Raw genomic sequence first — 27,627 nt, forward strand, 5'->3', positions numbered from 1 at the left:
TAGGCAAACAAGCTGCTTATGTATCTGCAAGGGTTTTGCCGCAACGTTATTCCTATGACAGAAACTCAGGGACTAAAGCTCAAATATTAAGTAATTGTCGCACGATATACATATAGGAGGTACACGGTAGTTCAACATACTGGGCTTAATTATCTAGAGTAGCTTGTAGTTATATGAAATAGTAAGACTCTTCTTTCCTATAGATTACTCGCATGAGGGGTTTGATATTACAATGTGAAGCCTTTCTCGCAAGATACTATCTATGCCCCCACCTTACGGTCACATAATCATTTGATCAATTGATAAATGCGGTCGAATCTTGGGCTTTTCAAGATCTCGATCTCCACGGACGTTGTTGCAAAGTTGACGATGTATTCTTGTATCTCGATAAACCAAACGAACCAGAAGGCTGTCCAGACTGATGTAGACTACATAATACCGCAAAATCTGAGTTCATTCGGACGGTTGCCAAGAGCGGTGTTGGCTTTAATCCTGCTGTAAAAGGCTCTGATCTCTTCCGTTAAGGGTGATATTTTTCAGCTCCTCTGCAAAGCTGTCCTCTTGGCAACCGTCCAAACGAACTCAGATTTTGCGGTACTCATATAATCTCAGTTATGCTAGAATTAAGCTTGAACCCCACGTGTGCACTTCAAGAGTCACTCCCGGTGCCAAGGCCGGAACAAGACCTACCAGGGTGATGTGATGTGGGTTAGGGTTTGACCCCGAGTAAACCGCTCCTCAGACCGGAACGGAGATAACTATATATGTACCTAACCGTAGCCCTGGGCGACTTCTCATTGGATGACTCCAGAAAGGTGACTCGTTGATCCTTGGCTCCATATGTGAAACGTAGTATTGTTTAGTTTAGTTAGTCGATGATATATACATACAAACAGATTCGATACAACCACACTATAAATGTACGTACGCCTGCGCCTCCCTAATCCATCCCAAGACTCTTGGTGTATCTCAAGCCCTCTCTCAAGACTCTTGGTATATACATGTAGTCAGATTCTTTAGTCGACCAAGATCGGGGTAAACTGTTAGTATATATTGTTTTCCAAAATTAATGATAGTTTCATAAGTACATGTACTAGGTACCAGTTGATACAAGATCTTCCAGTTCATCCGTGATTCTGTACTTGGTATTTGTCAATTGACTCGGGCCCATCATCTAAGCCCATATTCGCATAGGTCAAGAGACATTACTCAATCCTTAGCATGTTTCAGAATGCCAAATACGGCCTTCAACTCAGATCTCGGCCTTTGTTCTATGTACATAGTCCATCTCTAGGCTCAAAGAATCACATGATAGGTCCGACTACACTGAAGATACACCTGCTGTTGTTTCTGTAACTCGGCTGAGCCGGAGTTAAGCATTACAGATCCCTTCGTCTGTTTTTGTGATCGACAAGTCACTATCTAGATCTGGTGCGCAAAGGGATAAGCCGAGTTTCAACGGTGGTAGGAAGTTGGAAGCACCGGGTTGATTCTGCCCGGGTCATAAACGGATGATGCATTCCCTGTGTTAAGCGTGGGCACAAAATCGGAAACTTTTATCTTATTAAACTGGAGATTCTGCCATAGAGCCACAATAGCCACAGATGTTGGATACAGATTAAGGGATCAATTGACCCCATGGAATATTCTACAACGTTAAACTTTGCAGTGGAAGTTACCCCTCAAGTGCATGTAACTCTGTTCCGAGAAACATAGTGCACTAGAGAAACATAACCGCAGCGAGTTTAAGCTATATGCAATCCTTAACGCCTGACCGTTGTTACACCTAGCCTCAATCTAGCCGAGTTTGTTTCTGACTATCCGTAGTATGTCTCATTTCTCTATCTGCACCAATCATAGGCGTTGCACTTTCAATTCGCCGGTGAGTTTCGTTTCAACTAAACATATTCTCTCAACCTATATCTGAGCTGCACACAGCCAAGGGCTTAGCGTGTTGTTTCTCGCCGTTATATGTATCCACACAATGCGTAAGAAGCCGTTTGAGGCGCTGACGAGAGCTCACCGGCTTGAAGCGCCCCGATTCACTCCCCTGGACGTCCTTCGTTCTCGTGATTGGAGGCTTTTGACCTTTGTACTATGCCCCCGAGATGCTTATTAAAGTAATTTATGCCATGAAACGTTTGTCAAAGATGATACGCTGAACCTCTTGGTGAACATTGGGCGCAGTGAGTTTAGATGATTTGATAAATTTGTGTATCAGCATTGAACCCCGATTATTGTATCCCGAGTTATCTCAAAGTTGGAACTACAACAAACATCTCTAGATACAGATTAGAACCTTGTCCTTCTGGGTAGTCCCTGCTTTGTCTTGCGTGAACATGAAGTCTTGGAAGTAAGACGTGAAGTCATATCACCTCATAATCGTTAGTCTTCAATTGTGTGCTCCGACGCCCGATATTCCTTGGGGTATCTAACTCTATTATCCAACTATCGGAAGTATCAACATCTAGCTTAACCCGAGTATGCTGATGCTTGTAGAACACAAACACAGTAAGTCCACCAGGGCTACGTATGTACTAGTTTGTTGAAAACTCGAGAACAATTCGAAGATATATGATATAAATCAGAGTTCAGGGCCCTCAATTCCTACCATAGACTTAAACTTGACATCCCTCATATCTCCAAGAGCCCCGACAGACTTATAAACTCTATACAAGATGCAGATCGTCATAGTTGGCGCGACATGTGCAGTCCTATTTTTTGCATATAGGGCATATCAAACTTACCTCTCTATTCGGAGTGAGCAATCTTTGAAGTCTGCAAAAACATGCGTCAGAGTTCCACCGGGACCAACACGTTAGTAGAAATGAATTCCTTCAATTAAAACAAAACTAACTATCCTCCCTATAGCTGCCCCAATTATTGGAAATATCCTCCAAATTCCAAAAACCCACACTTGGATTCGCTTCAAGCAATGGGCAGACATCTACGGACCAATCTACAAATTTCAGGTCGGCTCCAAGAACAACATCGTGGTTTCTACTGAGAAAATTGCAAATGATCTTCTCCGTGGACGAGGAAATATCTACTCGTCTAGAGAGTTCTTGTACTTTGCGACGGAGCTCCTCTCCAAGAACCTCCGACCACTTCTACTTCCATACAATGGTACTACTCTAACCCAATTCTCCCTTGCCTAGCTCTATCATCTTACTAATCTTTTCTAGATACCTGGAGGCGAGGGCGCAAGCTTATGCACACTCTCGGTATGCCAAAGGTTGTGGATACCTTCCGCCCCGCCCAATCCCTCGAAGCCAAAAAGCTCCTCAACGACATGCTGGAAGACCCCGAGAGCTACGAGAACCACTTTGAGCGATACGCAGCTGGCATCATTTTCCGCCTCGCATTCGGAAAGGCAGTCGAGACTGGCCGTGAGCCCTACGTCCGTGATATCTACAACATCGTGCACACCGTCGAACGTGTCGCTGCCCCTGGCGCCTACCTCTGCGACTCCATCCCATTACTTCGATACATCCCCGAGTTCCTATCACCCTTCAAGAGGGAGGCCAAATGGCTACACAACCGTGAAATTAAGCTGTTCCGCGAACTGCAGAACGATATCCGTGTTGGCATCAAGAACGGAAACGCACCAGAGTGTCTGACCAGGACCTTCCTCGAGAATGAAGAAGAGTTTGGCATGACCTCCGACGAATCTGCTTATGTCATTGGTACCTTCTTTGAGGCTGGTAGTGGTACCACTGCTGGAGCTATGCTTACCTTCTGCCTGGCTATGTGCCTCCATCCGCATGTGCAAACAAGAGGTCAGGCCGAAGTAGACGCTGTTTGTGGTGACCGGATGCCCGATTTTGACGATTTGCCAAACTTGCCCTATGCCCGAGCTGTAATGAAGGAGATTCTTCGATGGCGCCCGGTTCTTGCCGGAGGTTTGTTGACCAATCTTGTACGCCGGTAATGAGCTATTACTGACAAATGGTGAATCAGGCATGCCGCACGAGTTGACCAAGGACGATGAATACGAAGGTTACAACTTCCCCAAGGGAACCGTTGTCCACCCCAATCTCTGGTAAGTGGATTCTCCAACCACTCTTGATACCATAACCCCATGTACTTATGTCACAACAGGGCAATCCACCGCAACCCCGAGCAGTATCCCGACCCCGAGACCTTCAACCCAGACCGCTGGGTCAACCCCGCCTACCCCACCTACAAAGAACCTCTCAGCGTGTACCCCAACCTCCAGAATTTTTCCGCCTTTGGCTTTGGCCGTCGTATCTGTCCTGGAATGAACATTGCCGAACGGTCTCTCTACTTGTTGACGATCCGACTGCTGTGGGCCTTCCAGATGAACAAGAAGAGAGACGCGAGCGGCAACGAGATTGACATTCCTTACTACGACTATGACTCGGGGTTGAGCTCTAGGGCAAAGCCTTTCCAGTTTGACTGTAAGGCAAGGAGCCCAACGAGGGCGTTGGTTATCCGGGAGAGCTGGTATGAGGCAAAGGCTACTGATCCGTTGAGGAGTCGAGACTAGGTTGGGGGTATTATTTATAGGTTTGAGAGATGGTTGGAGACGAGAATAAGGACATTGGATGTGGTTTTTTTTTGGGGGGGGTGGGGCCTTTTTTGTATGGTAAACAGCGTTCATTTTTAATTCCTTTTGTTTTTGGTTGGTGGGGGGTTAGCTGGGAATTGTTAGAAAATATAGATTTAAACATTACAATTCTAGTAACCCTTGTTTGAAACAGTGATAATATTTGGTCGGTCTAGTAAACATTCCTGGGTCAATGATTGGAATGCTATCATAATAAGAAACAGGTGTCTGATTCGCTAACTAGCGAAAAGGTATATGTAATCAGTCCAGACCTGGATATTGAAAAAACACTTTGCAAGACCGCGAATCGAGAAAAGTACCAAAATATCATTTTCTCACTTCGACATTCATCGTAAATACGTATAAAGCACCGACATCGATAAATGCATCTGCGTAGTATGACGGCCGCTTCACGACCATTGAGTGGTATCTTCCAACACAAAAGATACAGTACCAAAAAACGGGTGGGGGTTAGTACGGTAGTACTACGCCATCCCATAAGATCGGGTAGCACTCCGGTTGTCGAGCGAGTAAAGCCGCCTTGCAGCAAATGCTCTATCAATGCCGTATCAATACTGTATTATATAATCTATATATTCCCTGGATTCCGCAGTGTGGGTGGTATATTTATACTGCCCTAGTACTTCCGCATTTCCTAAAATACGGCATTCTTGTGGTATTTAGGACAATGCCATTCCCCTAACCCTGGAATATCATATTTGGTGATGAAGCATTTCAGAATCAAAGATCACCAGATATTGTTTCATCCACCGATCCATCAATTCTTATCATCCTAGGATGGGGTTTAAACAATTGGGATATACTTTTGAAAAATAAATTTTGGGCTCTTAGGCATACATATACACATCATTTTAATTAGAAGTTGCGTCTACTATTCGATTATGATACGCTCATGTTGGTGATGATGATGATGATGATAATGATGAAGTCGTATAGGTGTGGTCTAGTCTTGTAACATAGTGTCGACGAGCCTACATGTAGGTGTGGTCCTGGTCATGGACCTGGCGTACTGGCACGCTAGACCTGGTGCTGGCACACTGGACATGGTGCTGGCGCGCTGGACCTGGTACTGGTCACAATGCTAAAATGTGTCTATATTGCTGTGGTAGTGCTACGGTATTGCTATGGTATTGCTACGGCATTCTATGAAAAATATACTCCTTGAAATGCCGAAATGATGCAGCAGTCCCGAAAATACCGCATTGTAGCAAGACTACCGTAGCACTACCATACTAATCCCTGCACCATTTTTGGTATTGTATATAGTAGCAGGATTCTCTTCGCACATCGCCTGTGTAGTCAATTTACAGTTTTGGTTATGATAGGCCATATTTCACTGCCATTTGAGAAAAACGTTCTTTTCAATCCATTTCCTGAGCAATATGGGATCCTGGCATATAATACCCTAACCCTGACCCAGAAAGAAACCTAACCCTAGCTAATCCCCAACCTGTGAAAAATGGACCCCGCCTTTCTAATATTTGGCCGGACAAAGACCAGTCTCTTCAAGGACCCTAGCTTTTGGACCTGGTATGGACCTCAATATTCAGATATCGATTCTGCTACTCTATGGCAGGTTCTGAGAGGCATTGCTGGTAAAAAGTACAATTTCGCACGGAATTTGGGGAGCTGAAAAACACTTGATGATGACCGTAAAGCACACCACGTAGCAAGCTGCGGCACCTCACTCCCACTTATCTCGAGCCATATCACCCAAGGCACAGCGTTAGATTAGAGTTAGAATGCACTTGTAACCTGTGCCGACAATGGTTAATCCACATTCCGATTCAGCCCAAAACAGCGGATCGACCCGCGCACACTTCGTTGCCTTAGGCGTCTAACGAATCCCACCACAGAGAGTTATGCTAGCCGAGTAATTCTTACATTTTCCACCGGCTGGGCCTACGGACATAAGGCCTAGCCAGACTTATGGGCTGCCAAGCCACCTTGCCTTGTCCCAGCTGGCCCCAACACCATGGGCACGGACACGGACATGGACAGTGCGCGGCAATGACAGGTTGCTGTGGTTCGACCCTCGGCGTGATTTTTGGGTCTACGTGTAGTAGTCTGGGTACTGGTAGAGTAGTTCAATGTATCTCTTGCGTGGGCTCGGGAATCTTCACACTCCACGCACATGCACGGCACACCGGCACATATTCATAGGAATATTATTGGCAAGGCTTTTCACCTTTGTTTGGAGGGCCAATATTGTCAGAAGATGCTTGATCATGAGGGATAATGAGGGCTGAAAACACGCATACGTACATATATAACATGTTTGAACAGCTCACAGACTACAGAGCTAGGCCCACGCAGGAGGGTCAGTAGGGCAACAGTTTCCGCAGCATGCAGACAGGCAGCAATTCAGCGAGAGATAAAGGTCGAATTACTGCTTTGTGAGTAGGGTCAGTAGGTGTATGTTGGGTCAATCGACTTGTTTCACCAACCACAATCCACATGTAAAGTTGCCTAAAAATTTCAAACTCCACTGGCATGACGCATGATGATAGCACAGCCAAATCTTTATTCGAACAACCATGCATTCGATAAACTGCAAATTTTTCTAAAGTTCAGAGAACATTTATGAGGGCTCAGAACTGATCGATTCATTTTCGGCTGTTTATCCCATCAATTGGAGGCTGTATAATGTATGGGGCGGCGGTGACCTTGTGAGGCTTTCTTGCGTTGCCACAAGGGGAGAGTAGGGCGTGGCGCCGAGACATACATATATATATATATCTGATACGGCTTTTAAGCCATAGCGAACCTTAAACCATTTCCCCCAACATACATGTGGAATGGCAACAGTTAACTCCAGGCTACAATTCAAGGACAAACAACGTGGCTGATTCGGGCTTAGTGTTGACTGGACGTTTGGCAAATTGCAAATGGATTTGTCTATTGAAAGTTTTCAGGCTGTTGGCGTTCGTGATCTCACAGTGATATCGTAGGTTATGCTCAGATACGAATGTGGAGGAGTGATGGTGTTTGATTGCTACATGAATCCTTTTATATATACAGTTTAGAAAACAAGACAGATCTGCCCGACCTGGTTTAGCCGAATCGGTCACAACCTTGGGTTGCCATGGCGACTTAATCTTGAGCCTCATTCCCCTCGCCTTGGCAACTTGGATAATATGGTGCGCCCAGTCTTAAAGGTAACACGGGGTGCCTGCCTCACTGCCACGGCTCAGGTAGATATGCCTTTTGCGGGGGTATAAACGGAGATAATACTGTTCCACTTTGTTCACTCTTGGCCTCTTATCCCTTAAGAAAACTTGGTGTGGCTTTACTAACAGATCATCCCGTTCTCTCTCTTATCAAATAATAGATCTCTCATACAAATCTAATTCCTCTGTTATAGGGGGGGGGGTCAGCATCGACAGCTTATAAGCGATTGAAATTACTTTCGACCCGGGGCACCATAACTCTTTTCTTGAGCCTCATAACTCTTGGCAGTTATAATCTCGGAATTCACATACAAATGTGGTTTCATTTTCTACAGTATCAAACTCTTGTGCGGACTCTCTTGCCACGGATTGCGGACAATTTTAGAGCGACGAAGAATTATTATATTTAATTCCAGTCTACCTTCAATTAGCCCCACCTCACATCTGCTCGTCAGACTTAGACTTAGACCATTGTTCGAACTGACATACTAGCACTACTATATTACCCTAATACTGTTGGGGATTGTTATATGTCAAGTACAACATGGGGACGTAAACCACCGTCGCAAGGTATCAGGAAAGCCCAATCTTAAGATCTCGCTATCAAGAAACACAGTACTACGCTCGGCAGCTCTGCCATCATGCAGGGGAAAATCGTCACAGCACCGACTGAATATGGTAGAGCACTTTGTCCACAAGCATGCCAAGACCACGAATTTTTGTGTTCTCTCTTAGAACATACCCCCCTTCGAGAATGTCTTCACAATTTATATGGCGGGGGACACCTTGAACCGGAGTGCCGCGACATTGGTTTCTGACGATCAATATCCCAGTCGGGTAATTATTTAATCATTTTATTGCAAGTAATCTGCCAAGATTATCCACTTGGCGCTCACAGCGGAGGAATCCATACCCAATTTGGACTAATGCCCTCCCAATCGGGTAATTGATTTAGTCCGAATAGGCAATTATGGGTGCGACCTTGGTTGAGTTTCCCACCAAAAACCCAACTTTTAGAAGATTCATAGCACCACCACAACAAAAGATAAAATTAATCTGGCTCTGTCACGTTGTAGAAAAGCGGCAGAACTATCGAATAACAGAGAGAAAAATAAATTAGGGTGTGGTTGGGGGAAAGTCATTAGCGGTTGAAGTTGACTCCCGAAACCACTCCGGCTCAAGGTGTCCCCCGGCCATAGCTTTTACCCAAAGATTCCATTTTCGTAGGGAAGTTGCTAACTTTTACTAGGCCAATCCGCTTACTTGTCCAGATTTTTGATTGGGTCCGACCTTTTTGAAAATAGGCAACACACGAAACAACAGCCCTTCAGAAACCTCGTCACGAAGCCGTTTCCCATTAGTTCCGATCAGGAGCAAAAGGATAGTTCGTCGCAAGACAAAAACCCAGTAAGTACAGTCAAAGTGCCAAGCTGTTCAGGATTAGTAGGTATATACATGTAGCTTGCCTAGGCAATCACAAACCCTAACCCACATCCCGTGTGGTTCACCCAGTTTACAAACAAACATGATGCAAATACTTGAGCACCACAAGTGCAGAACCCAAGGGAGTGGTTGAGCCTCAAAGTTCTCGGAAACACGGCCTATAAGTAATCATATCCCGTTTTCTGCTGCGAGCCTACCGTGGTTCTGGGATTTTACGTTTGACGCGCTAAGCACCAACGCAGCGCGTAATAATCTGGAATATCAACTCCCAACGCCACGTCTTCTTGAGATAAAACCGGACTCATGAGTAAACTGTACGGCAAGCTCAACACCTTACTGCCCAGCAGCGACCCAAACACAGACCCTTTATTTCGTCATCTAGGCCCGACCCTCCGGCGTACATCCGCCATCAAGTCACGACATATCGCAACAGCACAAACCTACCACCGTTCAGAGTCCCATTGTCACCCCCGCCCCACACCAATCAAGGGCTTCACAAATATACGCACATTACAATTTTCCCATCACAGCCCATCACTCGCTCTGCGCCACCGCGCCATACCCACCGCCACTCCCACCATCAGCACCATCAGCCGCCAACGGCGCATTCTCTGCACAAAGACCCACTCGTTAATAAAAAGCCCCATCATTTTAAACTTGCAAACAACACACAAAGAGCACAAAAAAACACAGAAGCACGCTACAAAGACTTTTTCAACGGCACTGGTGTCATACTCTTCCTCGATACGCGCGGAAACATGACGCAGTACCCGTCCTCCGAGTACTCCCACTCGTCCTGGAGCGCGTTGATCTGCACGTGGAGATACTCCACGAATACCAGGAAGCAGTACACGCCCGTTCCCGTCAGTAGGTGCCACCTGCGCCACACACACCATGTTAGCTACTCTCCTCAATCCCACAGCAGAAGGGCAACCCACCACCCGTGCAGCTCCAACACAAACCCCACCGGCATGCCCGTCCACTCCCTCATGCCCCTCAACCACCCACACGCGCCATCATCGACCAGCCACAGCGCAAACCCCGCCACAAACGTGGTGGCCCCCACCGTCGCCAGCTTCTTCATGTGTCGTAGCGCGACCTCGTCCTCGACCTGCGTGCGCATGAGGAACACGGTGCGGAAGAAGACGCACGCAATCTGGCAGCCAAAGACGACGCGCTGCGGCGTGCTGTCGCCGAGCAGGTAGTGCGCGAACGTCAGCAGCGTGAGCGTCAGCACGAGGGCGCCGGCGAGGATGCGGCGCGAGGTGGGCGCGAGCTGGAACGACCAGATGGTGTAGAGGACCATGGAGGTTGAGTAGAGCATCGAGAGCTCGTCCACTGCGGAAATGTCAACTTCTGGAAAGACATGGGGGAAAGACATGGGGGAGGGAGAGAGAGAGTGACCCATCTGCATCGTGTACTTGAGCGTGGCATGGAAGAGGACCGAGCCAATGCCGACGCCGGCGTAGATGGCGTACGTCAGCACAAAGAGCGAGTCCTTGTCCTCGCGCAGCGCCTTGACGAGCCCATATGCCGCCAGATACACTACAACACGAGGCCGCACGAACAATCAACCAACCACAAATACGTCATATCACCGGCCGAGAGTGTGTGCGTGTGTGTGCGTGTGTTTGCCTACCGTATAGCACGTTTGTGAGCGTGTTGATGAACTCTGCAACGTAGGGCGTGATGTAGTAGTCCTGGGCGGGGTTGGTTTAGCAGTGGAGCGGTGGTAGTGGGCAGGGTTAGGGTTGTCACCATCTCGCAGAAGCTGTCGGAATGAATGTGTGTAAGCAGGATGCATGCAATATCCGATTACCATTGCAGGAAGTGGAGGGGAGGGGGGGATGGGGGCATTGGACGCACTTGACCGTGGACGTCACTGGGCCCCAAGCAGACTCGTACTGGTGGCCGTACGGCCAGCTCAAGTGGCGCGTCATTGATTGCGGCTGTTGCTAAGCGAGGGGCAGTTGTGGAGGGGGAGTTGTGGAGGGACAGTATCTATGCCGTCGCTGTGTACTTGTGTGTATATTAAGTCAGTGAATGTTTACGGGAGTGTACGAGTGTGTGTGTGTGGGCGTGTGTGTAGGCGTGTGTGAAGAGAAGGGAGAGAGAGAAGGTTGCAGTTGCTGTTATCTATCCTCGCCGGTTGTGCCCCTACATGTCGACACCGTTCCCTGTTTTTCTGATGCGCCCGCCTGTTTGGGCTAGTGCGGGCGTGTGTGTGTGTGTGCCAATCACGGCCAGCTGTGTTCGGACAGTAGTAGCGGAGTCTACCATTGGAGACCATTGGAGACGTGCCCGGGGACATTCGATGGTGGGGACATGTGTTGGTTGCTCTGCTACTGCTACTACTCCTACAAGCACGGATAGATGGGCACACCTGCTATAACTACAACTCCTACAAGCACGGGCAGATCAGCAGCAGCACTGGTTCGATCCGCCAACACCACGACTCACTGCACAGCTAGCACGCACGGCCCTGATAGTTAACGTTCATTAAACATTCGTTGTATCTATTTACAGACAGACAGCACCGATTTAAACTCCAATGCCAGAACAAAGGGAACGAAAACACACGGGATCGAAAACACACACTCTACAAAGGAAAAGCTCGACATGCAGGTAAGCCCACCCCGGAATCCCAGATCCCAGGTTCGTCCCCCGGCCCTCCATATATCGCTACCCCCCCGCCAGCCACCGCCTTACATCTTCGCCCGCAGCACGAACCCCGTCTTCGCAACCCTCGCCGCCCCCAGCAGCACCCCCGCCGCAATCAGCACCACCCCGCAGAACGTCTGCGCCCACACGTAGTCCCCGTCGACCGCCCCGATCAGCGCGCCGCAGATCGGCGGGCCCACCATGCACCCGAAGCTCACCACCGTGAAGCTCATCCCGATGCGCGTCCCCGCCTTTGCCGGGTCGTCCGTCAGCGCGGCCACGGCCGCGGGGAACAGCGCCTGCACGGCCGCCGCAAAGACGCCGTAGACGAGCACGAAGACGAGCATGCCCTTGTACGTCTCGACCGTCATCCACGTCACGATGATGATGCCCGTGCACACCGTGATGGGCGCGTAGATGTTGAGGATGCCAAAGTAGCGGTCGGCGACGTACGTGGGCAGGAGACGCCCGATGACGCCCACGGCGTTCATGATGATGAGCGAGTTGAAGGAGGTCTCGCTGTCGAGCCCGATGGAGAGGGCGTAGGAGCCGGCGTAGTAGAAGGCAAAGTAGATGCCGCAGAACATGAGGAAGCTCGCTGCAGAAGCACGGTCCCATCAGCATCACATCATATCACATCATACAACAAGGCAGAGCAGAGAGAGAGTGTCGACATACCGAGCAGAAAGAGGTTATACGACAGCTCCCTGAACGCGCCCCACTCAATCAGCGGGCCCGTGATCCTCGGCGGGATCCTCGTCCTGTACAGCGCCGAGGACATCAGCAGCGTGGCCAGACACACAAAGCCCATGCACCTCATGGTCCACGGGAAGCCGATGCTGGGAATCAGATGCTGGGCCATGAGCGGGTAGATGACGCCCCCCGTGACGCTCCCCGTCGTCGCGATCCCGACGGCCGCGCCCCTCCACTTCCGGAAGTACGTGCTCATGACCGACAGCCCCGCGCAGAACATCATCCCGTTGGCCAGCCCGCTGCACACGCCCTGGGCGAGGAAGAACTGCCAGTACTCGCTGCACAGCGACGTCATGAACATGCTGAGCACCTGCAGCGCCGCGCCGAGCGTGTACACGAGGCGGAAGTAGCCGGCGTCGGTGGCACGCCCGCCAAAGACACCGACGAAGAAGAGCAGGAAGACCTGCATGGATCCGATCCAGCTGATGGTGGAGCGCTGCTCGTCGAGGATGGTGCCGTAGTAGGTTTGGAAGACTCCGAAGGACTAGTGGGATTGGTTTGCTACATCAGTATATGCCGTCATGAGGAGTGTGTGGGGGTTTGGGGAGAAACGTACGGCAATGATGCCCCAGGAGTTCATGACGGTGAGATGGGTTGCGAGGACCACCATCCAGGCTCGGAGACCGCCATCTGGCGGTGGGGGGGGCGGCTTCTCATTGCGGAAGATGAGCTCACGCTGCGAGATTGCAGAGGCAGCAACACTGGTCTGCGAGGGGTTTTCGTTGTATCTATCCATCTTTATCACTTTTTTCCACCAGGCTCTAAAAAAACGAGGGGATATAATATATATATGTGTATATATATGTATATCACGACAGCAGCTGCTTAACGATAGGTGAAGCTAGGGCTGAATATCAAAGGTGGGAAGGGAGAGCAAGAAAGAGGGAAGAGGAGAAGGATTTGAGGAAAGGACGCCCCAATATCAGCTACTTAAGACTTTCCACTTGGCGAGTCAGTCAGAAGTGAGAAGAGGCCTTGAGTCAGTATTGGATGATGTACTTTTTTTGTCTGCTCTGGGAAAGTACATGGCGAAGTGCAGTTTAAATGGCAACACAGCTACAGCGCAGATAGGGCCATAGAAAATAAAGAACATATCTCCAATTGCCTAGCGTCATAGCGGGCGCGCCGTGCATTTTTTTTTTCCCCCCCCTTCTTTCCTCGCTTTTCTTCCTAAACCCGACGTCGTTCGCACGATAGCACCCCGGCACCTACATGTCCGACTGGAAAAACATGTGCAGCAAACATTGACATGCACCCACGCATTACCTCTTCCGTGCTAGCCGCATGCCTACCCGTTGGCCAGAGATCGAGGAACCCAACCCATCCAGCCCCCCCTCCTCCCCCTCCTTCAGCTTCTAGCTAGCTCTCCCGGGCACATGGTCAAGGATGCACCACGCGCGGGGGTTTTGATTATAAACCATAGACAATTAGATCCAGCCAGACGGTTCTCACCATCTAATATAGCTACATATCGTTTTTTTTTTTTTTACCCTCACTCAGGATCTCAGTAACAGTCTCCGCGTGCACACACAGATATGGTGACTACAGTTATAATAATAAACTCCTTCTCGCTCCCCCTCCCCAATTGACTGTGTCGAGGCGTTCTCTTCTCCTCTTTCTCAACAAGTATCAATTATGTTCTGGGAGGCTCACGTTACACGGGACACCGAGTAAACTACAGCCAGTGCGGCAACGACCGCCCAATACAAGCAGGTTAATCGTGTTTATGTAGCAAGTATTTGTATTTCTCCCCAAAGGCCCAGATATGCGAGAAATGCACTTTTCAGGTACGCAGCACCGCTTTTAGAAGCTCGCTAGTTTAGGGTACATAGCAGCAGAGCACAGAGTCGAGTAGAGCCCAGAGCCCAGCTTAGCTGCATAAGTATATATATATATATTTCTGGCTCTTTTTTTTTTTATGCAGTAAGACGGTTGCTCTGCCATGCCATCCCACTAGCTGTCCCCCCATATGTAAAGAATAAAAATCCCGAGGCTCGGTTGAGTGAGCCCTTCGTCGCCGTCGTCGTCGGGGTTTACTATTTTCACAGACCCTCGCTCTAGGAGTTAGGAGGATTATGGAGTGTACCTGCGCCAGTTGACATTCCTGACATGACTAACAAACAACCCCCCACCCTGGGCCCGCCGCAAGCTGTGGCGTAGCAGCTACATAGCGGGGCTGGGATTGCACGGCATGTCAAACTCTATCTCCGAGACGATTGGGTCCTGTGCCAGTGCGCCGTACCTGCGCAGAACCGTCCAAGCGTCGTTGTTGTCGTCCTCGTCCCCGTCGTCGGCCCGGACCCATCGTGGAGATATGCGATATGGCCGGCCGTCGACTCGCGATCGTTTCAGAAACAGGACCCTTGCTGAGAAATATTATTCCCAGGACCGTGGAAACATATCGCGGGGTCGTAAACGTCGAAAAACTCCATTTTCGGCCGTACGCTGGTGCAGGGCCCTTGCCGTTAAGTAGGAGCATGGACAACGAGTCGCGTTGACAGTGGTTCCGCTTCCAAAATAGAATGTTCCGCATGATGTCATCGTATTTTGGGTTTCTATTATCAGCAGCCCCGGAAAGTGCAAGTGCGGTCTTGGCAAGCAAGCTACATACAAACACCACCGAGTGACATCCCATGAATCGCCATGTCGCAGCCTCCGTCTACATGGGCGCGCACACTATCACGACCAGCTATCTATCAACATGTATCTATATCACCACGCCCTACAGGACTCAACCCTAGTTGTTCCCCCCCCCCCCACACCCCATGAATTCCCCAAGCTGGCCTAGCGCCGGTTTGGATCCACCCGGGAGGGGGTGCACATAGCAGGGCTTAGACTCTGAAACCGCAATTAGCAGTCTAATCCCCCCCCTTCCCCTCCTCCCACCACCACCACTACCTACCTCCTCTCCGCGTCTCGTACGAGAGCACGGAGTTTGCGCTGCACAACCCCACGGGTGAGGGAAAGCCGACCATTGTGTTGTGTGTCGACATGTCTCCAACGCAAGGCAAGAAATTGAAAGATCATCGCGCAGTGCGGTTACTCACACACAATTATCAAGATTTCCAGGCAGATTGTTGTGCGGGACCCAGATCGGGGCTGCCTTGTCGTACTGACTGCGTTTCTTGGGATCGGGCTAGTGATCTCGTGGAGGAGTGGGGAAACGGGGGGGGGGTACGTAAAAATAGTGTTTTGATATGATCGGGGAACCCTAACCCTGGGATATGACCCTACCATGGTGGGGCGGTAGATCGAAGGTACTAGAAACTCGATGTGAGTTGGGACTCGGTTCTTGGATAGGTGAGCCATGGGAAGCATTTGGTGTGCAGCTGGGGTGGGTGCGTGGCGATGGGTCAGTGCCCGCCTGCTCAAAATCAAGCTCAGAAAGCATTATAGGGTCACGATATTATCCAGCCATGTACGCACGGTCTCATTCTCCACGTATTGTAGGTCAGCTATATATTGCGCCCAAGCTCTGGAAGCCAACCCAACCTACCTGGCTCGCTGGCTGGCCGCAGAGAGATCAATTACATCTCTACGACGTGGGGTTCGTCTCCAGGTCCACATGAATTACACTTCAGTCTTCGATAATATCAAGTCTATATTAAGAAGTTGATCCGGCCGCAAAAGCTTCAACTCATGAACACGTGTCAGCTGGCATCGAAAAGTGTAATGCCCGTCAGTCTGCCTTTGACCCGGTTCGGGAAGGTCCAAGGCTAGGCCTAGATTACTATTCTATGCGGAGGGCTCTGATAGAAGCGTTCTCGGGGTGTGCATAGTTGCGGTCTGGATCGTGGGCCTTATTTATATGCAATGCGTGGAGGTGCATATATCAATAGGATATAGGGCATTGTAGGTACTGTGGTGTACCGGCGAGACAGTAGATTTGGTACTACTGCATTCGTCGAGTTGGTTATTTTGAATGCAACATGGCTACTTGCGCATGCACATGACAGCTAGGGGTACGGACGGCCGGAATACAGCCCTTTCCCTGTCAAGGCCTGATCAGCCAGTAGATCCAGAGCCTCAGCTCTCAATCTCAACCCCATTACTTTCTCTTTCTTCCTTACTCGCAAAGAGAGGGTTATTGAAATTTAAAGTTTATATCCAACCCGAGTCGTGGTGGCCAGTACGACGCCGGGGGTCAGAAATAGAATCGGCATGCAACCACCGCGCAGTACTGCAGCCACTCCCGACTCGCGCCAAGCCTGTCGGCCAAATATAGAACATGATCCTCGTGCCAAGCCTAGACTCCCAGATCTCGGTACCGAGTGATGGACTATGATTGGACATCAGAGTGTCCGGTATATGTGAAGAATGAGATTTCGACGCATTAACCCTAGTTGAGTGCAAGGCTTCTAGTGGTCTTAGCTTGAGAATCAGAGATTATAAGTCGATGAAGCTTGAAAAGTTGTATTTGACGTACAGCCACTCTGCAAAAGTTGTTTGTGATTCCGATTTCGGAGTCCATATGTAACCGTGGCGGACCATCAAAAAACCCCCCAAGAGAAAACTTTCCCCGTGACCAATGGAGCCCGGAATCAATGAAGAATAAGATCAATGACCTATCTTCTTTTATATATAGCCACGAACTATATTATATATTTTTCGCTGTTTTGAATCTCTAAACTAATAACATCAACATCACGGGTGCGCCACACTGCGCACTGACATTAAAACTAAATCACAAACACTTTTGCTGAGTGGCTCTACTATATGCGGTTCTTTGGAACCGCAGTTTATTTCAATGTCAGCATACGCAGCACTAATGATACCAATCCCCGTCTCCACTTATAATTTCGGCTCAAACTACAACTCAGCGGAGCCAGAAAATCTCATAACTTCTTTCATTTTAATTCCAGAGCCTCCAGCTGTAGAGTTTAGTTATAGTTAGAGTATCGAAATTGACCACGCCGCCCACAACAAGTTATTGCCAAGCCCCGCCCTGAAAATGCCAAGAAAATCAAAAAGAAGTAGGGTTCCTACCCAGCAGCCCGTTCAGATTTCCATAAAGCTCAATATTGCCTATTATTCCATCTTTCAACAAACTGCTTTCTATATATCGGGGGTGAAAGACATGTCGGGTGTTAGTAAGTGACTTAGTGAGTGACTTGGCGAGAGGGTTAGGGGTAAAATACACAACATTGTTTGAGGTTCTGTTCTCTTTGATCACGATGCATGTGAGGCTAGAAACAACATGTCCTCATTTCTATCTATCGGGCACATTTTGAGCTGTCATACTATCGAACTCGACCACGGTGTCACAACCTGACTCGAGGTATTTAACTAGATAGGCTCCTAGGCTTCCAATAAACCATCCTCGCTTCTTTTCATCTCTACTGTCTTCATCGTGCGTCGAAGAAGTAAATGTAGCGCTTCAGATCAGCAACGTTGAACAAAGAATTAACCACAAAATACATATGTATGTACTGTTTTCATCTTTGATTTTTGTGTACAGGACACCTCCAGCCCCATAGGGCAGGAATTCCGATATAAACCATGTAGTATTCTGGGGATACTATGTTGTCATGAGGGTTTGGGCCAGAGGCTTCGAATTCTTCTGATTGGCTCTCAATTACGCTTCGCGAGAGGTCCTTGGTGCCACGAGACGCCCTGCAGAGCCGCGCAACTGAGGGTTTTGTAAACCCAGCCGCGCCGTTTGTGCACGTACCAATAGGAGTTTCTATCCAAATTGGGTAGCTAAAACCCTCTAGTGCGGGATGGCGGACAAACGGAGAAACATGGACACCCTCGAATCACCACTTTGCAAATAATAAATTTGAGATTCGAACCTACATCTATTCTCTGATTTGTACCTTCCTGCGAGTGTTGAGGGTAGGAGTGTTTCTGGCTGTAGAGGTAATGGAAAAAAAAAGGTTTCTGACTCTAGTAAAGATAACACCTGCAATATTGAGGTGTAGGGTTTTTTTTTTTATCATACCACTTCACACCCCGGCCCTCTCACTGCACACCGTCTTTCACTTTTCACAAGGAGCGCCAGCAAAAACCTCAGCGTTCACGACCAGACACAAACAACTCTGAGGAATAAACGACTGAATATAATTTAGATACAAAACGGCGTCAAGCCAAAACCCCACCCCACTCCTATTTTTTCCGTCCCCACTACATTTATATATATATACGAAGCTATTAGAAACAACACCCACCGCTTAACCAGTCCAGAGAGTAGGGCCGGGGATGGTGTATGTGCCGGTGCCCTGGTAGATATCAAAGACGATACCGGGAGAGGTGGCGCTGTAGGCACCAGGGAAGGCAACCTTGGTTCTGTTCTCAACGTCAGCATTTGAAGCTCATGGGGAAACATACAACTGAGAGGACTTACGAAGGACCAGTCGAAGAGCCACCACCAGTAACGGTGATCTGGAAGCACGAAGGATAGAATTGGATTCCAGGGTACGCATACGCTACTCCCATTAGTTTCCATACACAGTACTAGTGGAATGAATAGTGCACATACCAGAGTGCAGCGCAATCAACTCATGCCTCACAATGTACTCTCCGGCCGCCAGACTCGCCGGCACCGTGAACGAGTACGCCTGCCCGGTAATAAACGCATCACTCGCCCATGTGCCATCTGACAACTTGCCCGCCTCCGCAACCTTAAACCACACTGCGGCGGTGCCCGGCGAGTAGCTGCTGCACGCGCCTGAGCACTTGGCCATATACGTGATGACCGGCCCGTGGTGGCTGTCCGGCCACGTAGTCCAGTGGAGCGAGATCGATGATCCGGCGGCAACGGGGGCAGTGAGCGGGGCGGGCGCGGACCCGCTGCCTAGATAGCCGTTGCACTGGAGGTCGACGGAGGTGAGGTCCTCGACGGGGCCGTTTCCGGGGATCTTGCGCACTATGCGCTCGGGGGGAGTGGAGTAGTAGGGGTCGCTGTAGGGGAGGTAGCCAGTGTAGGTTGTGCCGCCGATGGTGAGGTCGGAGACGTAGCCGTGGGCGAGGGTGCCGGAGGCGTTGAGGAGGGCGGCGGCCGCCGCGGCGAGGGAGAAGGTGTATTTCATCGTTGGGGAGTGAAGGAGTGGAGGATGATGATGAGGATGGTGAATGGAGTTGGGGAGTGGTGAGGGCTGTTATATAGACCTTTCTTTTTTTTCCCACCCTTTCTTTCTCCTCTTCGTATAAGGCCTTTAGTGCGAAGGGGAGTCTGATAGTGGCATACTAGGATTAAGGAAGCTGGTGCTGTAGTTCCGATGGTGATATTGGGTTTTTTTCTTGGCTCAGGTACTTGATAATATAATATCGCCGTGTTCATGTTCGTCTGGCCCCGTGGGGTAGCAGGCACTCCGGGCCCGAATGCCTGCGGATATTTTGTGGGAGGAAAAATATATTGAAAGGCCAAGCACGCAGGCGCGAGAAATGATATTGTTGGCGGTTTTGAAGAGATCAGCACTAGCATTGGCATGGCGCTGACTACATGTAGGTAGGTAGCTTAATTTTGACTGTGATTTAACTCTAAAACGTCGGTTGTTGAAACAGGCACGCCTAGTAAAGACTCTAATATCTAGTAGTCAATAATCGCACTCTCTGTGTATGATAGGGCAGGTGTAGGCTACCCCCTCGTACGTTCTGCTGTCTGCTCTCGAGCCTTCAAAACGGTTGTCGCAGCTAGAGAGAATCCAAGAATTCGGACATTCGATCATTCCCAGCAACCAATCCCTGCACCTATCAACCTGCGACACACACACACATAAACACAACAAACACTCAGATCCCCACTTTCCATAACCGTAGTTCTACTATTGGTGGTCGGCCCCCCCGCAGGATAGTACGGTCCAGCCCTAAATTACAGGCACACATCCCTCATCCCCATCCATCTCCTCCCCTCCCCTCCCCTCCCCCATTCCCATCCCCTATTATATCCCCCATCCTCATCCCCATATTAGCATACCACCACCCTCACCACCGGCACCGCTGCTGCACATAGAGTAGGTACATATATCGTGCAATCCCCCTTCCGCCCCCCCCCCCCCCCACTGACCCTCCGTGTCCTTCTCTCGGAGGAACAGGAGGGGACTCCCCAGTAAGCTGCCATTCACGGATTCACCCGCCCGGCTAATCGGGCGCGCGGTGCCTAAACAATGCGAACCAGAGGCAGCGCCAAGAAAATAACTTGTCGGTAACTGCAGCGCGTCGTTCCGGGAAACGTCTTGTCGTGGAAAGCCGCCCCGGACTTTCCACCAACCTGTCTTCTAAATACACCGAGATGGCCCCGGCTGGGAGAGGTGGGCCAAGATGTTTTGCAATCTCACAGCAGAGAGGTGCGTTCTAGTATCTTCCCTCTCTACTACGTATATTACATGTAGTTCTGGGTCTGGGTGCACCGCTTTGTCAACGCCTTATGAAAAACGCGATCCGTCAGCAATACAGAATACCATACCCACACGTGATGCCCGCCCCCCCCCCCAACCCCCCCGGGAATTGCAGCCAAAGTGGGGAGGAGTATTTTGACAGATCTTATTGAATCAAACCAGGTTGTTCTGCTCCGGCTCCAGTTGCGGTGCTACACCTCCGCCGGCGAGTCCGAATGTGCGCGTGAGGACCGTCAATAGGGAGAGTTGGCTATAGCCTTTGTTTTTCCCTTCTCGTGATCACAGGAATCGGAATGTTTCAATTGTGTCGAGAGACGCCAAGACCTCGCTTGTATCTACTTTGGATTATTTACTCCAGTAACCGCTCACCACTCATCACTCGCGCCCGCACGTGATGACACCTACTAGCCATTACGCACCTTCGACCCAGTGCGCACGAGTGATGGTTGCACCCACCGCAGCAGTGCGAGTTCCCCCCACCCCTGCTTCAGCAACGGGATATATAGCATTACTTGGGCTATTGGCTGCAATTGGCCAATTGGGCTGACCTAGTTATGCGTTAGAAATTTCGAAAGCTCATATGACCTGGACGGGATTACAGAAGCACTGGTTTTCTCCGGATCGTGGGTATGTGCTACTTTAATTGCATCCAGATATGTGTTTGTGATTTCAAGTGGAGATATCCGTGGCCGCTATGATTTGATAATTGTTGATATCGATAGCTTACGGTGGTGATCTTTGGCGCCAATGGCACTATTGTAAGTCTTGGGAATATATTATAGTTTGACTCAATCGCTTTATCTCAGATTAAGATGGAAAGTGCTACTAGTAAGCAAATATAGATAACAAGAATCCACCAGATCAGCCTTCAAACTCAAATCCCATTACTCGCACCAACTCAAGAGTATGCCCGGCAGACATGTACACCCGCAGGAAAAAAGTGAGGAAACAACGAGTGCAACCAATCCGAACCCCAATGAAAAAGTGAAAATGGAAATGAATAGAAGTAATATGACTACACAATGAGATACAGAATAGATACTACGGCCTCTGAACTATATTTACCACTTTTTATGACTTCCCTTGTTCTTTACTACTGCTGCAATTCTCTTTGGTATGCTGTCAATGATTTTATATACATTTCCCCAATCTAGCCTTTCCCACTCTTCCCTAGCTTGGGCTTCAATAACTTTTATGTTTTCATTCAGAGTAGCCTCCCTTCGCTTTCCGGACTTGTCAAAAGGCATGGCTAGGGAATACTCGTGGGGCTGTATTGCGGGTGCGGGGATGTCAAGTTAGACGCACTCGTTGTCACGCTACTCGTTGTTTCCTCACTTTTTTCCTGCGGGTGTACAATCAATAGATCCAGACAGCCCAATCCCCCGGTTCGAATTGCCCGCGAGATCTCGATAAAACGTTTGGAACGTTGCAAGGTAATTCTTCACCTAGAAAACTCTTCCACGGATCCCCCCCTCTGCTGATTCGTGGGATCGACCTTAGTTATGATCGTAGCCCGAAGTGCCTTGTGGCCAGCTCGCTATAACCTTTATCGTGAGTACGGGTAAGCCACCTATGAGGTATATATCACGCCGCCTGTATATCACTCTCCCCGTTTCCGGGTACCCTCAATTGGTCGTGTAATCGATAGATGTAGAGTACATGTCCGTCGGCGATGGTTGCGGCGAGAGAGAGAGAGAGAGAGGGGGGGAGAGAGAGACAACAAGCTGGCAGATGCAAAGAAATGGAAAGACAGGTTCGTTTTTGGTTTTTTTACCCCGCATGGTGCTTTGGGTATCAACATTGATGATTCCATTACTCTTCAGAGAAACGCCCCCAAGTAGCTGTAGGTAGGAAAAGTTACAGTATGTACTAGAGAGGAGGGAAAACTAATCACACATTAGTCCAGTACGGCATTGTCAGAAGAAATCAAGATCGCTTTCTTTTGTACCTTGAGGACCCGTCAAAGGCTACATTGACAGTTTTTGTTGTACAGTTGTGGCTGCACCCGCGTAGAATTGGATTCCCGCCGCCGAAAAATGAGCCCCCTTCCCATAGAAAGGCGCCGCACAACATGAATCCAGGCGGAAATTCGAAATTCTTAACGGACGACCACTTTCCCCGACACAAAGCACCGTTCATCCATCCTTTCCCCAGCTTCTCAGCAATCATGTCGACATCTGAGCCTCCATCCAAGCGCATTATGCTCGTGTGGAGGGACGACCCCAGTCCGGCCGCCCCAACTGTCGCCCCTACTGTTGCTGAACTGCTTCATAGGCTCGAGGCCGCTCCGTACATCAAGACTGACCTGGACAACGCCGAGAGTCTTGTTGCGGCTGTCCCTACTATCGCTGCACCGCCCAATAGTCCCGAGACCGTTCCGTACATATTCACGACTGAGTACGACGCCCAAAATCCCGGTAAGGCTTTACAGTTGAAGCGTTCTGTCGATGGGCCGCTTGTTAACGACTCTACTCCATCCCATCACTTTTGCTAACTCTTGCTCATAGCCTGCACCGAAGACGGCGGAACTAGCGTTTGGTCCATGTATGGACAGTACTTTGACGTTCCAAACGACCCAAAAGAGATGTTTCTGTTCTTCAGAAGCCTGTTTGACGACGTTTACAGGACAGTGGCAGCTGGAGCGTTTTTAAGCATTCGCCAGCTCGCTCTCCTCCACGGTGCCCCGTTCCTCCTCGGCATACCCGGCAAGCGCAAGGCGTCCGCTATCGTTGAGCAGGAAAACCGTGTTCAACCGCGTGTCGAAAACTCTGCTCGTCAACCTGCTGGGCCGCCATCTATTCGTCAACCTGCTGGACTGAGGTCTGCTCATCAACCTGCTGGACTGTCGTCTGCTCGTCAACCTGCTAGACCGCAGTCTGCCCGTCAACCTACTGGACTGTCGTCTGCTCGTCAACCTGCTAGACCGCCGTCTTATCGTCAACCTGCTAGACCATCGTCTGCTCATCAACCTGCTGGACCGCCGTCTGCTTGCGAAACTGCTGGACCGCCGCCATCTCCTAGTCAGCCTGCTGGACCGTCGTATGCTCATCAACCTGCTGGACCGTCGTCTGCTTGTGAACCTGCTGGACCGCCGTCATCTGTTAGTCAACCTGCTGGACCGTCGTTTGCGTTTGCCTTGGCCAATGGAGATCGCGGCGGCGCCAAGAGAACCCGTCCAGCCCCGTCAGTTCCCTTCCGGCGTATTGATAGATACCAACTCATACCACCGTCCCTAGACCTTGGGGACTTCACTGGCGTTGCGGACGCTTGTAGTACTCTTGGGATATGTGACAAGGTTATCAAGGGGAAATATTTGGAGGGCCTTATCACTTTCGATGGTCGGTATAGTAATACTAAGCAGTCAATACCGAAGTGTGAGACTTGTGCGAAGTACAATAAGCGGTGCAATCTGTTAGTTGGAGGGTGGGATAGGTACGTTAAGGTTAGTGCCTGCGGTGCTTGCACTCAGCGTGGATTGACTTGCTCTTTGAAGCATCAGATACACGCTAGCTACCGCCAATTTTGAGTAGATAATTGGTAAAATTAACTTGTGCATGGCACTCTTTCTTAATCCTGGCGTTATGTAATACCGCTCATTTCTAACCTATAACAATTGGGCGCGGGGGTTATATGTTCTGAATGAAACAACCCTTTCGTCTGCATTTAGCACCTGCGGCTTCCTGTGACATTCCATGTCAGAACACCCATTGGGGAAACAATCTACGTGCGCAGTTAACGCAGTGAGCGCTCACCTGACGTCCGCTATTAATCTATGACCGATTATAAGACCAGGTTGGGACGCTGTTGATCAATCTTTAGCCAATAATCCGGCCGATAATGCGTGGAAAACCACCCGCAAGACGAAGGATAACCACCTAAAGGCCCCGATTCGGTCATCCAGGGGCTCCTGACCCGCAATCCAAAGCTCGGATCGATGGCGCAATGCTCGCCCACATGAGGGGCTGCATAGACAAGTATCAGATTTGTGCGAATTGATATCTTTGTGAGTTAAAGTTGTTTGACGTTATCACCATTTATTGGCCCATGGAGTAAGACGCCGACCAAATCAAGGGGAATAGCCTGCTGCCCCTTCCTCCATGGCAAGATATATTGCTATATTATTCCTTGTCATTGCGTCCTTGGTTGATTTGCGGGGTAAAGGATTGTGCCTTTTGAATCACAACGCGTTAATCATAGAACATTTATCGAGCTGGAGAATATCTGTTCGTCTGTCGCAACTGTCTGTATAAAGTTTAGGGTCCAATCTATTATGGGCGATATCTCCGGTGTTATTTAGGTTCCAGTTCGTTTTGTTTCTCCATAAGCTTAAATCCAAATCTCTCAATAACACTTCCACTCATGATATGCAGCAGTGTTTAGCAAAACACATTGATCTTGTTTCTTAAACCAACTTTCGATCATTGCCAAGTCAATACTCTCTGATTTGTCCACTGAATAGGCATGCTCCACTATCCGGCCATCCCCGAACCAATTGTCGAAGTGCATCTGCAGCCGTTTGGAGCGCATTAACCAGTGGAACACAACGAGAGTGTCATTGAAGATCACATCTTTAGCGCTCCATCGATTGTCCTCTTTTTGTTCACCATTTGGGACGGGACACTCAGACATGTTGTGTGGGTCAAACTAAAGTTGTGTCAGGGCCTATCGGAATAAGGAAGACTCTACTACCTCTTCTGTGTCCTCAATACGATGCGCCTGAAGGGCTTCACTTACTTTGTGGGTTTTAAATAAACATCGTGATCAAATCATGTACCATAGATGCTAAGGTTTGTCACAGCCTAAATCGACTATAAGTGGAGACAGAGATCTGTGAAATTCTAAACCCACTATATCTGATCGATATATTACCTGGCGGCCCTGAGATGGGTAAGCAGTATTGAGGTAGTACCATTGGCGGCGTCAGAGTGTATCTCCGAATGTGGCTTTTTTTTTTCTTTCTTTTTTTTAATTTCTCCGGATGGGTCCAGAGTCGGCCGTGTTCGGGCGTTGGCCTGGGGGCGGGTCTTATGAGGTTTTATAGGCCCTTTATCAGCCAGTTATTGCTTTATACTCGTGCAGACCTCTATCCTCGCCCCTACATTTCAATAGGCAAGGATTTGAGTTGAACGAGTGATACGATATGATCGGATATGAAGGCCATACCGAGCGGGCGTTCTTCACGTCTTAAGGTGTACCTCGTCCTTCTTCTCATCTACGCACCAGGGCAATAGACTACGGCGTCCTTCTGGTGACCTGACCTGGGAGTTTTCGTACTTCGTGGTTATCATTAACCGCAATAATCCCTGGTGTTTCGGCGATAACATCATTATTGGGTAGATAATATAGGTAGAGGACGTTCTCGCATATGTGATATACAGGATTCCTCAAGGCCTACATAATTACCTCGAGGCAGTGCGAGGTACAATCCCCTCGCCACCATTCTGTCCACACCTTATCATCTTAAGATGTCCACACGATCTTGATCTAGTACCTATTCTTGCAGGACTCAATGTGACTTGGAATTTGAGTTGCGGGATTGTAATCGATCTGTATCAGCTAACACAGGTTGGAATGAAATTTCCTGGCATGGCTTGAGTTCACCGGTGCAGTGGACTTATTCCGGCGTCCGAAATCCGCAACCAATGGCAGATTTATTACTGATGAATTATCAATCGATTTTATAACTACCATCCAACAAGATAAATCACACGCCGGGTGATCTACACCAGCATATTTTTGTGATGGCTGCGGGGTACAGTCGTTCCTTTGACCGATTCGGTAGCAGGAACAGACCGAAGACCTAATAAAGGTAAACATGCATAAGTGATTGGTATCATGGATAAAGCAAATACTACCGTAATACAGATTGCCCAGTGGAGAAGGTTCGTGGCTGACTGGTCCAATCGAGAATTATCCACATAACCAAATAAGCGACTTTTGTGACTGGTCGGTCGGACTAGAATCAGTGTTAGAACGAATCGATATGAGATACTTGCCTTGGACTGACTTTGAATTCTCTCGTAAGAATTACACAAGCAATAATAGTGGTTTGGAGAGCCAGTTTTGGGCGGTAATAACCAGGCTTCATGTTGTGGGGTTGTTGGGCTTGTGAGTAAAAAAGAAAGCTCCTCTCACTGGATGTAGAACTCATCACTCTGATCTACGCGCCGTGCTGGAGCACGTAGCCAAGTTTTGTAAATTATGTAGCTCTGTAACGTGACCATATCTGAACCGTCACCCATTTCCTAGCTGAGGACTTTTCCATCTCACCTTGTCCTCGTCATCATCTTCATCTCCATCTCCGTCATCACTACTATCCTCCTCCCCATCACCATTATTATGAACACGATAGCCATCAGCATCAGGACCAGCCTCGTGGCTATCTTCTTGGCTGGTGTTCATCATGATGCCTCGTCGGGGAGGTTCTGGGTCCGGCCTGGAGCTCGAGTGAGCCACTATGAACCAGAGCGATTCCGATTAACTTCCAGTTATCGAAGGCAACGAGTACAGATTGGGCAGGAGGCTATAGAAAGAATATAATCACTAATGTATACGGCTCGGGATAAGTTAGGTAGGAAAGCTAGTGGAAAATCGCCTCACCTCTCTTCTCCCTCACCTCCTACCCCTCCATACCTTCCGCCCACTTACCAAACTATATGCAGACATCCACCGC

General features: G+C 49.1%; 6 protein-coding genes across 6 annotated transcripts; 2 read left to right on the forward strand and 4 right to left on the reverse strand.

Annotated features, from left to right (window-relative positions):
• Window positions 1-2,678: 2,678 nt before the first annotated feature.
• On the forward strand, window positions 2,679-4,510 carry H6S33_011719 (uncharacterized protein; the record flags this gene model as incomplete). The annotated part of the gene is made up of 5 exons (XM_044843340.1): window positions 2,679-2,817; window positions 2,872-3,126; window positions 3,186-3,902; window positions 3,961-4,042; window positions 4,102-4,510. The coding sequence occupies 5 exons, from the start codon at window positions 2,679-2,681 to the stop codon at window positions 4,508-4,510; spliced, it is 1,602 nt and encodes a 533-aa protein (XP_044695387.1).
• Window positions 4,511-9,738: 5,228 nt separating this feature from the next.
• On the reverse strand, window positions 9,739-11,144 carry H6S33_011720 (uncharacterized protein; the record flags this gene model as incomplete). The annotated part of the gene is made up of 6 exons (XM_044843352.1): window positions 9,739-9,815; window positions 9,940-10,082; window positions 10,143-10,749; window positions 10,844-10,904; window positions 10,963-10,975; window positions 11,071-11,144. The coding sequence occupies 6 exons, from the start codon at window positions 11,142-11,144 to the stop codon at window positions 9,739-9,741; spliced, it is 975 nt and encodes a 324-aa protein (XP_044695388.1).
• A 765-nt stretch (window positions 11,145-11,909) lies between these two features.
• Window positions 11,910-13,354, reverse strand: H6S33_011721 (uncharacterized protein; the record flags this gene model as incomplete). Its single annotated transcript, XM_044843363.1, has 3 exons — window positions 11,910-12,463; window positions 12,544-13,102; window positions 13,175-13,354. 3 exons carry the CDS (start codon window positions 13,352-13,354, stop codon window positions 11,910-11,912), a joined length of 1,293 nt encoding a protein of 430 aa, XP_044695389.1.
• Window positions 13,355-18,788: 5,434 nt separating this feature from the next.
• On the reverse strand, window positions 18,789-19,646 carry H6S33_011722 (uncharacterized protein; the record flags this gene model as incomplete). The annotated part of the gene is made up of 3 exons (XM_044843374.1): window positions 18,789-18,903; window positions 18,962-19,043; window positions 19,097-19,646. 3 exons carry the CDS (start codon window positions 19,644-19,646, stop codon window positions 18,789-18,791), a joined length of 747 nt encoding a protein of 248 aa, XP_044695390.1.
• A 3,087-nt stretch (window positions 19,647-22,733) lies between these two features.
• Window positions 22,734-24,480, forward strand: H6S33_011723 (uncharacterized protein; the record flags this gene model as incomplete). The annotated part of the gene is made up of 3 exons (XM_044843385.1): window positions 22,734-22,797; window positions 22,856-23,371; window positions 23,462-24,480. 3 exons carry the CDS (start codon window positions 22,734-22,736, stop codon window positions 24,478-24,480), a joined length of 1,599 nt encoding a protein of 532 aa, XP_044695391.1.
• Window positions 24,481-27,188: 2,708 nt separating this feature from the next.
• Window positions 27,189-27,356, reverse strand: H6S33_011724 (uncharacterized protein; the record flags this gene model as incomplete). Its single annotated transcript, XM_044843396.1, has 1 exon — window positions 27,189-27,356. The coding sequence occupies one exon, from the start codon at window positions 27,354-27,356 to the stop codon at window positions 27,189-27,191; it is 168 nt and encodes a 55-aa protein (XP_044695392.1).
• Between the last annotated feature and the right edge of the window lie 271 nt (window positions 27,357-27,627).

This window comes from Morchella sextelata (genome assembly GCF_020137385.1).
Source record: "Morchella sextelata strain SCLS chromosome Unknown scls_7, whole genome shotgun sequence".
NCBI lineage: Eukaryota > Fungi > Ascomycota > Pezizomycetes > Pezizales > Morchellaceae > Morchella > Morchella sextelata.